The 13,473-nt window shown below is 39.8% G+C and overlaps 1 protein-coding gene across 2 annotated transcripts in view; it reads left to right on the top strand.

The window, feature by feature from the left end:
- Positions 1–12,903, top strand: part of LOC106960975 (glypican-1-like) — a 63,686-nt gene extending 50,783 nt beyond the window's left edge. For both annotated transcript variants that reach the window (XM_015054396.1, XM_015054397.1), the window contains 7 exons: positions 508–671; positions 4,958–5,123; positions 5,840–5,964; positions 8,076–8,204; positions 8,453–8,586; positions 9,970–10,145; positions 12,194–12,903. In XM_015054396.1, coding sequence (XP_014909882.1) covers positions 508–671; positions 4,958–5,123; positions 5,840–5,964; positions 8,076–8,204; positions 8,453–8,586; positions 9,970–10,145; positions 12,194–12,399 — 1,100 coding nt within the window. In that variant the 3' untranslated portion in view covers positions 12,400–12,903. The remainder of the gene's footprint in view (positions 1–507; positions 672–4,957; positions 5,124–5,839; positions 5,965–8,075; positions 8,205–8,452; positions 8,587–9,969; positions 10,146–12,193) is intronic.
- The last annotated feature ends 570 nt before the right edge of the window (positions 12,904–13,473 follow it).

Raw genomic sequence — 13,473 nt, 5'->3', positions numbered from 1 at the left:
CAAATCTATTCTTTGTAAAAGATTGGCTACAAAATGATTGGTAGAACAAAGCCGCAAGAACTCCTGTTTGTAGTTTACCACAAGCCATAAAGGGAGCACAGCAAATATGAGGAAGAACAACAGATGAGAAAGAGGTACAATGTTTTATATAGTCATGTTTTCTTGAGGGTCCTTGGAAAAAAAAAATACTTCAAATAATTTAATTTTAATCACTTTACAACAGTATGGCACCATGAACTTAAACTGATTGTTTGTTCTTTTTTTCTGGTCGGAAAAACAAAAATATTTCTTATGGTCATGACACAAAACCAAACTATGAACTGGAGCTACAACCGAATAATAAAAATTAAGCAATTTAGCATGTTTATCATTTTGTCTTTTTTAAAGTTATTCCAAGGAGTGCATGAAAAACTAAGATGATGTCAATTTAAATCATCATTCATAATCATTTATTTTACGTCAAGCTCAACGAATACATAAAGTTTTACACATGTTTGCCTGTTACAGACGAGGATTACCAGGAGTGTGTATCAAAGAAAATAGAGACACTTCGACTTTTCGGAGAGGCCCCCCATAAAATGACGATACAAGTCACTCGTACGTTTGTGGCGGCTCGTGCATTCCTCCAGGGACTGCAAACCAGTCGAGAAGTGGTGGGCAAAGTGTTACAGGTAAAACTTCCAGCTCTCAAATCTACAGATCCTACTTTAAAGAGTCCTGTTTTCCACGTCTTGGAAGAATATTTTTACTGCTTTTGAGAAAAAGCCATTTCTGCATGTTTTTTATAACGCTGTGTTTCGCTTGCTAAATTTTTGTGCCATATCTCCTTAGTGATGCTGCTTGCAGCTAAGCTCAAACGGACTCACTCATGCAAGTTTTACCACTCCTTATGAGCAGTATGAAGCTGTCGCAGATTAATGTCGGTAGAAGCCATAGACTCTATAAAATATGTCTTGCAGTGTGGACCATCAGCCCTTGCAACACCAGTTAATGTCAACTCTAAACTGAAAAATGTCTCCCGGGGACGTAGGGAGGGTTAATATGTCCCAAGATAAATGGTTTTCTCTGCACATAACACAAGAGTAAGGTTAAGATTGGAGCAAGACCAAGAAATCATTTCGTGGGGGGAGCCATTTTTGATGCCGCAGCTAAAATGATCTCTTGTCAGGTACTGGATTAGGAGCGTGGTAAGAGAAGTAACCCGAAGAGGAATGCAGACATGCACTTAGCAAAGAAAGGCATGAATTTAACTCATATTGTTTGTTGATGAAAAATCACAAAGTAATGTACAAGAAGCATGAAACCAGAAATTCCAAGACAAAAACCAACTGAGACTTCTTATAGGGAATTTTGTCCATTCTTTCAGATTTCTCTCGGAGATTTACAGTATTGCTGGCACAGGAAGAAGGTATTTCCAGTGTAAGCAGCATAATTGAATTATTTATTGGATCACACCGGATCACTTCTTACTTAAAACTCAAAATTAAAAGAATAGGACTTAGACTCGTTTCATGACTCGAGTGCCTTGAGGCATGCAAATCAACACGGGATTTTTATGCCTTTGCCTGTGATTTGACTTTACAACTGAAGTTATAAAGACATGTGGGTGTTGAAATGGACAAAACAAATGGACCAAGTCAGGACAGAATTTAAATGTAGCTCTCTCACAGAGGTCTTAAGCAAAACTGACATAAATCAGCAACTTTTCAATGAATGTGTGCATGACTACGAGAAGTCATGCACAAAAGTCGGCATATTGCTTGAGGCTGGTTTGATTAGAAAATAAAAGCGTGCAGTAAAAGATGATAGCGTCTCTAAAGGAAAATGAAAATAAAGCTTAATTAAGTGGCAGATGGTAAAAATAAATGTTGATTGACAGAAAACAGATCAGAGCCAGAACTTGCGGTCTCTCTTTCCAGTAGCGCATTAATTCCACCCTTCCTTTGCTCTAGGTTATGCCAGCTGCTTTGTCCTTAACTTTCTCTGGACTGTTTTATTCCCTCGGGAAGGGGAATGTTGGAAGTAGGCCATGTGCTGCACAGCTGACTCCGGAGGCAAGCGGTCTAGATCGTCTCGCTCTGTAGCGCAGCGAGAATGGGAAGTGTAGATATCCGTGCTAATTACAGAAGAGAGACAAGTACTGAGAAAGGTATAAATACTGAGCTATGGGCCAGACAGAGGTGGGGTAGGAAGCGTTGTAAGGTTGAAACTGAGACAAGTAAAGTATGTCCCTCTTAAAGATACATTAACATAAACTGGATAGCTTTCAACCACATCTTATGCAGCGTAATCATAGGGAGTATTCAGAAAGAGTCATTTGACAATTGCACCTATGTGCATCACACATGTAAATGGAGAAATGTGTGAAAATGGTGCTCAACTTAGAGGATATTCTACTTTTCTCATTAGAGAATTATCATTCACAGGATAGACAGAGAACTTACACCTTCATTAATTCTAATTTGGTCATAATGTTTGCACTAAAATGATTTTATTGCAACCATTGAACCAGCTATTTATCTTTTAAAATATACATTCAATTGTATTTATTTCCAGGGACTCTTGGGGGATTTTAGACACTGTGGGTAAGTAAATATTTTATGTAGCAACTAGGTTTCGGCCAGCATAATATCGTGACTTCATGGTATTTTGGAAGTGACACAACAATTTTAAAGAGCTAATGACTCAACGATCTTTTCCTTTAATTTGGAACAGCTGGCAAACCATTCCACAGCTTGCCAAATTTAGCTTTGAAATACTGTTACCTTCGGATAAGTGATTCATCGCCCAGTGGAAGTTTTTGCATTAAATTGCATCCTGGCTGAGCACCTCTTTCTGCTCCCCCTCAACTAGTCAAAACAAAGATAATCATCTGAGAATTTGGGACTTGTGTGTAGTTCCACACAACCCATTGCGAAAACACACTGAATGTTTTCCATGACATTTGTTTGTCTTCTTTAACTGAAAAGCGAGACGCTGTTTTTCAGTGCGGAGATACTCGCAAAGAGAGAAATCAGCAATAAGGTAATTTTTTTTTTTTTTTTTTGGCTGAAGTTGGATTTCTTTGGGGCTCGGACCCCAGCAGAAAGACGTCTATGCTAAGAATCGCCACCAGCTTGAACGGACAGCTTAGGGCGAAGATTAGGATCTTCTTCCCTCGGGGCCCTGGTGGTGGAGTGGAGGCCGTAAAGGAGAGGAGCCTGAAAATCCTGGGAGTGTGAGGGTGGAGATGGGGTGGAGACAGGTTGAAGCCGGCCCAGGAAGCAGAAGGATCCATGGATGACAAGGCTTATGAGGGGATTCTTGAGCGTTGATTGGGCGCAGCAGAGACAAAGTAATTGGATGATGCAGGTGAGGCTGGAGAACGTCTCCCGGCTTGAATTTGCACCTCGGATTAATTTCTCCACCAGCTGAGCAATGCACATAAAAATGAGAGCGAAGGGTCAGCACTAGTTAACTTTGTGCACCATACAGTTAACTAGTGTCCTTGTAGGACAAGAACATTAAATGACACAGAAAATGTTAGTTATTCCATCACTTTTTGTCTTTAAAAAGGACCTTAAGCCATAGTTTGAAATTGCTGCTGCTTAAGATCAGAGCATAACTTGATACTGATAACCAACTCATCAAATACACAGAACAAGTATTTTTAGGAGTATTTATCACAGCTTTGCCATCATTTGTGTTCTAAAGGTCATGTTTAATCCACATTTATGTCAGCAAAAATGATAATAACCTTAGATGACTTCACATTGCTTGTTTCATCCTACCATGTGTCTTTTTGGTATTCTGCCCAGTCATTGCTGTATACTCAACTAACTCTTCTGCTCACTTAAAAGCAATCATCTGACTCATCCCTAGCTAATGAGGGCAACGGTATGGATGGAAAAATGGGGGGAAAAAAGGAGTGAAGGAATGAGGGTGTGACTCATCTGTCATATGAGTTGAAATTGTGTATGGAAATGTGTTCTTTTTTTTTTTTTTTCCTTTTCTGTTTCCCTTGCACTTTATGTTGCCTCTCTAGCACAAATGACATGTTACTTCCACTTATTCGGATTTAAGAAAATCTAGATTAATTCCCTAACATGGCAAGTCAATCTTTTTTTCAGTTACCTTAGTCACTTCTGTGGAAAGTTGACTTAAGCACATTCCATATTTTGCAGAACCATCAAAGCGTCTTTGTCTTTTCTCGCAGTCATGCATTATTGCCCTATTTTTACTCCAGATTTGATCAAATGTGGCTTTAACTGGGACTTTACAACTGGAGGAGGAGTTTCCAGTAAAAGCATCAAGCTGGCCCAGATGTCAGCTTAGAAGAGCTTTGTATGCGTAGCTGGGCTCATTCCACCTCTCTCCTTCTTTCTCCCTCTTGCGCACAGACACACACACTCCATACTTCTTGAGGTTTTGTATGCATAGCTGTACTCTCTTGTGAACAGAGCTTACTGGTATTAACCCAGTTTCACTTTTCACGCACGAAGGCCTCTTCCCCTTTGGGAATGGCCTTGTGGAATAGGAAGAGAAATGCAGGAGGCAGGGAGGACAGAGCGGGGGTCTGAGAACACTTGTATCAATGTCAGGGTCTTTTCATCACATGTAAAAAAGAAAAATACATTTTAACTTTGTGGTTTCCAAGGGAACAGTGCTAAGACGAAATTACGGTGCAAACTCAAAGTTCGCCACAGGCGGTGACCTCCTACTGTTTTGTGGCTGTTACTGCCTCAGCCAGAAAAAAAAAAAAAAAAAAAAACATAAAATAAAGCTACTTTTATATAACCCAATTTTCATTTCTCCAGTAGAATAAAAACGTATCACAAAAAAAAAGAGAGATCAAATGTCCAGGTTCATTAACTTTTGATTTCAGGTTTTCACTTCAGAAAAGCGAGACGTGTTTGACAGAACAGTGTTTTTATTTTTGTCATGATGGGACCAAAGTTTATTTTAGCCTTTGCCACAGGTGCCTCTGAGCCAGAAGTGCGTGGGAGCTATTATGAGGATGACTTACTGTCCCCACTGCCGTGGCATGCCCACTGCTAAACCCTGTGCCAACTACTGCAGCAACGTCATGAAGGGCTGCCTCGCCAACCAGGCTGACCTCCATACAGAGTGGTCACATCTAGCAGGTCAGAGGACACTCACACGTACTCATACACATTGCGAGGATACTGTAAAAGCACACGTGTTCATACCAAAACATTTCTGTGCAAACCTTTTGATTTGGCGTGGAGCGTACGAGTACAGCATCTTTTTACGGCTTGACCCAACCTTTATATGAACAACTTAAGTGTATATTCTGCTGTCAACAAACATCAAAACAAAGTAGAGTTGAGTGAATTCCAGCTGCCACTAAAATCTCATTGGAGATGGATTCAGGAGTCTTAACTTGTACAACATCAACACCATCTTTTAGGGGAATATAGAGAGTCAATGCAACGTCTGAAGTGTTTGGTGCTATAAATGCATAAGACTGGCAAAACAAATCTGTAAAACAATATCATAACATAACTTCTGTTCAATGATTTCCAACATTGTATGGAAGCCATTGAAAGAATGGGACAAAATATCTTTCAATTTAGCCTGTCTCCACTGAATGTCCCATTCTTTTAAAGTTGTCCCATATAACTTTGCAAATCATTAACTAGCAGGTGTGTCATATAATTGCTTACCTTCCGTAGTACGATACTCAAGCACCAAGGATTCAGTTCACCTGCATATCTTCTCATGATGTCTGTTTATTAACACGCTGTGTTAATTAAAGTTGCTGAACAGATGAGCAAAATTTTTAACTAAAAAAACAAGTTATTCTGTCATTGTTTCTTACTTTTTTAATGCTTTACAGATACAATGATTGAGGTGGGAGAGCGCCGCTTGGATGATGTGGAAAGCGTGATCCTTTACCTCCCAAATCAGATATCAGAAGCCATGTTTAGTATGATGGATAACATGGAAACCATCAACAGCAAGGTGAGGTTGCACTTTGATTTACACATGGAGATTTAGCTAGAAAGTTTCTTTTTTTATTACAAATTAAAAAAAAAAAATGATGTACTGATCCATCAAGTATCTCCTGCTTACCCGGGTCTGGGTCGCAGGGACAGCACCATTAGCAAAGGGGCTCAGACTTCCCTCTTCTGTGCCACTTATGCTAGCTCCCGAGAATAACCTTGCAGCAACCCCTATAGCATGACCTGAGGAACGTGGTTGTAAGCCATCTGAAGAGATGAAAAAAACAACAACTGGACTGAACGACCAAACTCCCCTGGATCTCTGAGCTGTTGCTTGATGGAAAAAAAAAAAAAAAAAAAATCTTGTTTACCTTTCAATTCTCAGGACAGAAGCTAAACAGCTTCTCCTGGATCTGAGACTCGACAGACTGCCAAAGTCAAAGAGTAAAATTCAACCAGATATTCAGAGGCGTCCTATAGTATGCATAGTAGGGACACTCTCCTTGGTCCTCTTACTTACAAATTGTTAACGCGTCCATGTCTACCGCTCTGCAGGTGTGGTCTCAATTCTCGAGGTGACTATCACCCTTGTGTCTACAAATGGGGACCAACCGACCCCACACACGTAAAATTTGTATCATTTGCCACAGTCCTCTACTTTTGCCTCAGTCCTCGTCGCACAAGGCTTAAAGAGGAATGTCAAAACTTCTGACAAGGAATCGTTTAACTTCTACATTGCAGTGACTTCTGAAGTGGTGATGGAATCACCTTCTCTTGAGTCCTGAGCCCTGCATCCTTCCAGGAGAAAACGTGCCTTGTTTCCACTGAGCAGCGTGGCACTGCTCAGTGTCTTTTGGTTTTTCTATTTAGCCCAATTCCATTGTAAAAACGGCCCATTCAGTCAAACCCGAACCACACCACTCTTGGACCTCCTTTAGTTGTAAGTTCATAGGACAGAGGCCCAGTACGACTCGGTTGGAGCTGCTGGCGTCACACAACATAGTCTGTTGATCTGGAAACAGAAAAACCTGTTTCATAAGACTCCTATTTTCACCTGCAGACTGCTGTGTTGCTGCTGAAAGTAATATTTACTTGAAAAGTAATTTAAAGTTTTCAAAAGCTTTAAAAAATGTCAAGTGTGTTTGCTAAGGATGTAAAAATAGCATCATGGATAAAAAGTCTCCACTGCCTGATGTATATTGAAGTACTGTCTATTATGTCTAGTCTTTCCACAGTCTTTGTTTACATAATACACTGAGCGTCTCTCGCCACATTGACGCTATTGTACTGCTTCTTATATCTAGTTGAAAATGAATGGTTTTGAGTCATGATGCAATCTGCAGGCAAAGCTTTTATTTACAGGCATAATGATGTTTGGGTAGCAGTTCTATGTGGCATTCAACAGCAACTGGCAATAGTACAAAACAAACTGACTGAGCTGTTCAGTGAAGTTGGAAATCCAGGTGGATGGCAGGAGGAGAAATCAAAGCTTCCTCTGTTCAGGTTTCCTAAAAGGGCCAGTCGGGCCTGGGGTGAACTGTGGCCTGGTGGGAGTGTCTCTCACCTGTGTCAACATGGTAACCACACAGTGTGAGCCTTTGATTCTCATCTCTTTATGAAAGTGCTGTGTTTAAAGTTCAGCGACATTCATTCTGGCATGTAGCTTTATCCCAGCAGTAATGTACTGCAGTATCATTGGTAAAAATATATTGGAGCACATGGTTTTTAATACAGTTTTTAAAAACCCTGTTTGAAATAAATCAAATCAAATCAAAAAAATGTTGCTGTGCACAAAGTTTCAGAGATTTTGTTCTCATGTGTCTGTGTTTCAATACATTGTCTAACCTGTGTAATCGATGGAAACAAGTAAGACTCAATTAGCTGTGAGTCAGGCTACATATGAAAAGCACTGGCTGATTCTTGGGTCATGCAAATAATCAGTGTCATGTGTCATAAAATAAGATTTGTTTCTACTTCTACAAAAAAAAAACAAAAAAAAAAACTGTTGCACAATCACTGAGAGCGCTTAATCGCATCAACCTTTACCCTCCCATTAATTTGTCCCCTTTCTGATGTTTTTCCCCACCCTCTTCTTTTCTTCTTATGTTTTCTTGATTCCACCTCCTCCAGCTGTTCCAGGCATGTGGCAGCCTCAGCGAAGGAGGAGCCACCGGCTCTGGATTTGAAGATATCACCAGTAGAAGAAGGGTCGTAGTCGATGACAGGTTGGGAGGGAGTGTCACCAAAATGGCAAAGTCGGTTAGTATTTCTCTAGCTTATTCTAAGCTTCCCTGGCCTGTTCAGATATGCACATCATTGGAAGTTAAACCCCATTTAGCTTGTGTGGACAACTATTCGATGATTAGAAGATGTTAAATATTAGATGGGCGAATCAGTCAGAAAATGCACACTATTGATGACTAGTGCTGTATTTTCCTCACCCCTTCTATTTTGAGGCTGCTTTGTTACTCTTCCTGTAAAGTATCTCATGATAAATTCTGCTCTAGGTGTCTGACATCAACATGAAGCTGAGAGAAATACGACCATATTGGGTTTCCCTACCAAAAGTCCTTTGCAGTGACAGAGTTGCCAGTGGAACAGGGGCTGAGGACAAGTGCTGGAATGGCATGAATCGTGCCAGGTAATGATGAATGACAAAGGAATTTGTTGTGCGTTTATGCATTTATTTATATTTATCGTTCAGCTTTTTCACAAAAAGTTAATGTTATGGGGATAATTAGATGTAAAACACTGTGCGGTTAGTGATTATTGCCAGCCAGTTTTTTGCCAAAACAAGGAAAATCACTTTAGGAAAAAAAAAAAAAAGACATTATATTAGGAAGGTGGTGATATTTGAAAAGAGGTGGGAAGATATTCCACTTTATTTCACTCCATATTTCCTTCAAGCATAGGATGTTTTATTTAGTGAGCCTTTTCTTGCTATTTCTGACTATTTTGATATTTATCAAACCCAAAAGAGAGCAAACACCAAGTATAAATCAACAACTCTTCTCCTTGCATCTTGTAAAGTTTAACTGTAAATATTTGTTTTCCAATGTGTCATGTTTCAATCTTCCCTGTTCTCTACTTCAAGGGTACTCAACAGTCACACAACGTATAGTTGAGCAAATAATTCTCTATGCAGTGTGCACTCTGTGACTTTTATATTTAATTATAACCCTCTTCCTTTTCACTGAAGGATTTTTGAATATTTTCTAGTACAGGCTGTTTTTGTGCTTCAAATAAGTTTTCTCTAATTCAGTAAAATTCAAGTTTGAAAATTATTATATTTTTTTGAGTTTGTGTAATGTTAGAAAAATGTAGTTTGTTCATTAAGGAACAAGCAAGACAATTTGAGTTTCTTTGAGTGTTTTAATTGCCAACAAGGAAAAGTACACAAAATTGGTATGTCAGTGCACATCTAACAAACAGTTAGGAGGATTATTTTTTCATTCTGAGTCTGTGCAAAGATGCACCAATGGGTGATTTTTGCAGCCTTGAACAAAACACCTGATAGAGGTCAGTTTCTTTCCTCATAGACAGGGAATGATAATGAACAAACATTCTTTTCAACAGATGTCTCTAACTTGCGTCCACGCTGGGTGAACAGGAGGTTAAAATTGCTCAAATAAAAGCAGAGATTTTCTGGATGCAAACGATGATCAGTTATTCTATCACAGTGACAAAATTTTATAGCTGACTCACGCTATATTCACACAACAGGTGTTAATGCTCATTTCCAATTATTTGCTTAAACTGCAATGACAGTTCTGTGTGAACGGTTTAAGTCCCTAAAGCGACCCGCATGTGCAGAGGAGGAACGCTGACATCACACACGAGCGCATTGTTCATGGAGGCAATAGAGGATGGAGTAGCTTATAGATAGATTTTAAAGCCGGCTGTGTTAAATTGGCCTTAGAGTCACTACAAAGTCATCCAAATAAGCATATCAAGGTAAAACTGGTAAAGCTGTGCTGTGACCAGTTATTTACCATGACAATCTTGAAATGCTTACGTTTGCCAGGTATCTGCCTGAGGTGATTGGTGATGGCCTTGCCAGTCAGATCAACAACCCTGAAGTGGAGATCGACATCACCAAACCAGACATGAAAATCCGCCAGCAAATAATGCAGCTGAAGATCATGACCCACCGGCTGAAGAATGCGCTTAATGGCAAGGATGTGGATTTTCAAGATACCAGTGAGTAATTTGAAACATAGTTTTTACCGCCCTCTTTTTTTCCATCCATTACCGTCGTCTGGAAACAAGTCTGTCTGACCTATGCTGATCTAAGCAGTTGGGCTTTTTATGTCTTTCCGTCATTTTTTTGGGAAACCTTTCAAAAAAAAAAAGAAAAAAAAACTAAAATTAGAGGGATTGATTCATTTACTTTGATTAATGACTTTCAAAGTGAGTGACATACAAAAAAATTTTGATTCTTTACCATTTACATTTAGCAAATATATTGTCAACTTCAAATTACTAAATGAGTTACATTTTTCAACATGAAATATATATCAATTTGAATTCCAGTGCTTTTAAAAATGACTTGTCAATGATCTTACTAAGAAAGTTTTTAGAAAAGAGCTGAATTTGCTATTGAAATTGAAATATGTAATATTGTGCTATCATCAGGTCATTGCTATGATGTTTGTGTGTAGCCCTTACATAAAGTTTGTTGGTGGGTTGCCTTTAACTCCTAGCGTTTGACTCACAAGTTATTTTCAAACATTTTAATTAGTCATTCTTGTAATTAAGGAAAGCGTTTCGTAGCTTTCTCTCAGCCAGGTGACTGACACTTCACCACAACTTGAGGGGCAGTGCAGACACTGTATAATGTGACCTGCATTATCATATGTCAAGGTGGTTTTCTTACACTGATGCAGAATCATGGACTGGACACAGCATAAAAGGGAAATGACTTATTTGCAAGAGAAAGGTAACATTGCAGAGGTTTCAGGGGCTCTGGCTTCTGGAACCAGCATCTGTAAAACAAGGCAAAGACTGTTAGACGGGCGATAACTTGAAGTAAACACTGAGATTGTGGAACAGCTTACGGTCTTGTGAGATGGCACAGTCATTGGCGGGGGCAGAGGTTCAACCTGCCCAGACCTTCGTACAAGTTTAGTCCAGAGCTGCATAGAGCGAGTGGTTTGTGAAGGCGAAGTCTGAGCAGTGGAAGGTTTGGAGAGCGGGCAGGCAGGTAGGTGGTTTCAGGTTGACCGAGGAGGTAGGTGTCTGGAGGAGATTTGACACAAGGAGCTTTGACGAGGTGTTTTGTGAAGTAGCCAGAAATGAGTTCAACCTGGAGAGCACAGAGTAATGAAGCAATAGGCAGGTGCTCAGGACAGGCAGTTTTTTTTTAACTGGAAACTACAGATCGAAGTGCTAGCAGTCAGACCCTGGTGGCTTGATTCTACCCAGAAGAGGCAAACTATCAGGTGTCAAATAATCCTTCAACATCTCCTTAAGAAACTCAGCTGGTGATGAGATAATTGCAGCCAGGTGTGTCATCTGCAAAAAGATCCACCTCGCCCAGTCACTGTTTGAAGGAAAAGTCTCTCGCACACGCACACACGCACAAGCATAAACACGCAAACTAGGTCCTGGCATAAACAACTGGAGAAAACTTGCACTTTCCCTGACATCGCATTAATAAACTTTAAACCACAGTAACGGAATGACAAAATCTTTGAAGACTTGGAACTCTAAAGTCTTAGTACTTCAGCATACTTTGATATGGGTAACTGGCCCATGTTTGCTCGTCAACACATAAAAACGCTTTGGCTCCTTGGCTTAGGAGAAAATCACATATATTTACTAGGCTACCATCTGTGCATAAAGGTAACACTGTCATTTATCTTATTATTGTGCAAATTTGAAACACAAGGTACTTATGCAACAGTGTCACAGCTGTATAATTATCTTCTCAAATCTTGGTTGATATCCTGCTAATTTTATATCAAGGTAAACTGAAATCATGGTCTCTTAATGTATTTGTAAAGTTGTTAATATTTCCAAGACATATGTTATATGAGACAGCTTTTGTACATTGTTTAACCAGGAAAATCCATAAGGTAGTCTTTTAAAGAATGCACTTGTAGCATCGCAACATTAAGAAAATTAAGTGAAAGATGTCTTCTCCTTTTCTTTGACGTTTTAGAGAGAACTTGATGTAAAGACATATAAAATGCAATTACCACATGCTTAACAGTCACAGAAACACCTTTTTTTTTTTTTCTTTATAGGTGATGATGTCAGTGGATCAGGAAGTGGCATGTGTGCAGATGACATATGTTCCCGGGGGCCACGCGTTGTTGCCCCAGTGACCGAACCACCCAGAGTCTATGCCTACCCACCAAGGAACAAGGAAGTGAGAGGTTCAGCGTCACAAAGTCTCCCTTCATTCAGCATCCTTTTGCTTTCACTGCTCATCCTGTTGCTGCGGCGATAATTTGTGGGAGAGTTCTTCTTCCTGGGACTGAGTTTGGGACATGAGGGACTGGAGAGTTTTAACAGACAGGGAGGAAACATTAGGGGTTAGTTACTTTGCCAAAAGTAAGCCAATTAATAGAAACGATAGCAAAAATTACTCAAATGGACCTTCTTCGGTTTTAAAACACAATGGAGTCATGAGTATTGATCTGTGTTTCTGATCTTCTCCTGTTCTTTATTTGTCGGTATTCTATGACACTGTTAGAGTTGGTCTTTTGGCATCCTCTAATGGTTTGTTTCTAGTCTTTGGGTTCTCTAAAGTAACATTTTCACCTAAGACATTAAAAGACTGTACAGCTAGCAGTAACTTAGATATTGACATAATGGGAAGAAGAAGACTGGAGCAATGCGGTAGCCCCTACGTGCACATTTGATCTCCACTTTTAATCTGTAGAAATTATTTATTTATTAGAAGTTATCAATAGAGCATTAATTAGACTATTCACATCACTGGTTTAAAAGCCAAAAAAACCCACAAACTAGATATTCAAAAGACATCTTTCAGGAAGGATAATCTGAGCAACATGACCCATTAGACCTGTTGATGCATTAGGCTTTCCAGTGTTATTACATAAAATCTTTTTCTGCGGCGGGATCTGAGCTGGTGCCATCATCAATTTCTGCCCATTTATCTCTAATCTGCAATAAAAGTCGTCATAATATTCACACAGACATGTCCCTTCTACACTGGGGAGAAACGTGTCCCGTCTTCCATTCCAATCCATCCACTCCTCCATTTTGCTCCCAACACATCCGACTCCCACACCACCCAGTTACCCCATTCTCCTGCTGGCAGCGTAGCATCAAGCTGAGGTTCCGGTTTAAGCGAAAGTGCTCACCTGACCGGACAGAGTCTCAGTTGACAGAGAGTGGAACAGCGTAGTTAGTTAGAAGGCTGCCCTCGTGAGAGAGCAGAAATGTACGCAGAAGCAGAAATACAACTTCCCCGCCCTCACGTTGTTCAGTACTTTTTTTTTTTTTTTTTTTTTTTAATTTTCCCGGGGATAAAACAATTTTTGTAACACGACGAATT

Source organism: Poecilia latipinna, unplaced genomic scaffold (assembly GCF_001443285.1).
Source record: "Poecilia latipinna isolate Pla-1442-1.1 unplaced genomic scaffold, P_latipinna-1.0 Scaffold1249, whole genome shotgun sequence".
In the NCBI taxonomy this organism is placed as follows: domain Eukaryota; kingdom Metazoa; phylum Chordata; class Actinopteri; order Cyprinodontiformes; family Poeciliidae; genus Poecilia; species Poecilia latipinna.
Note: the sequence above shows the minus strand (reverse complement) of the source record. Positions and strands in the feature narration are given on the sequence as shown.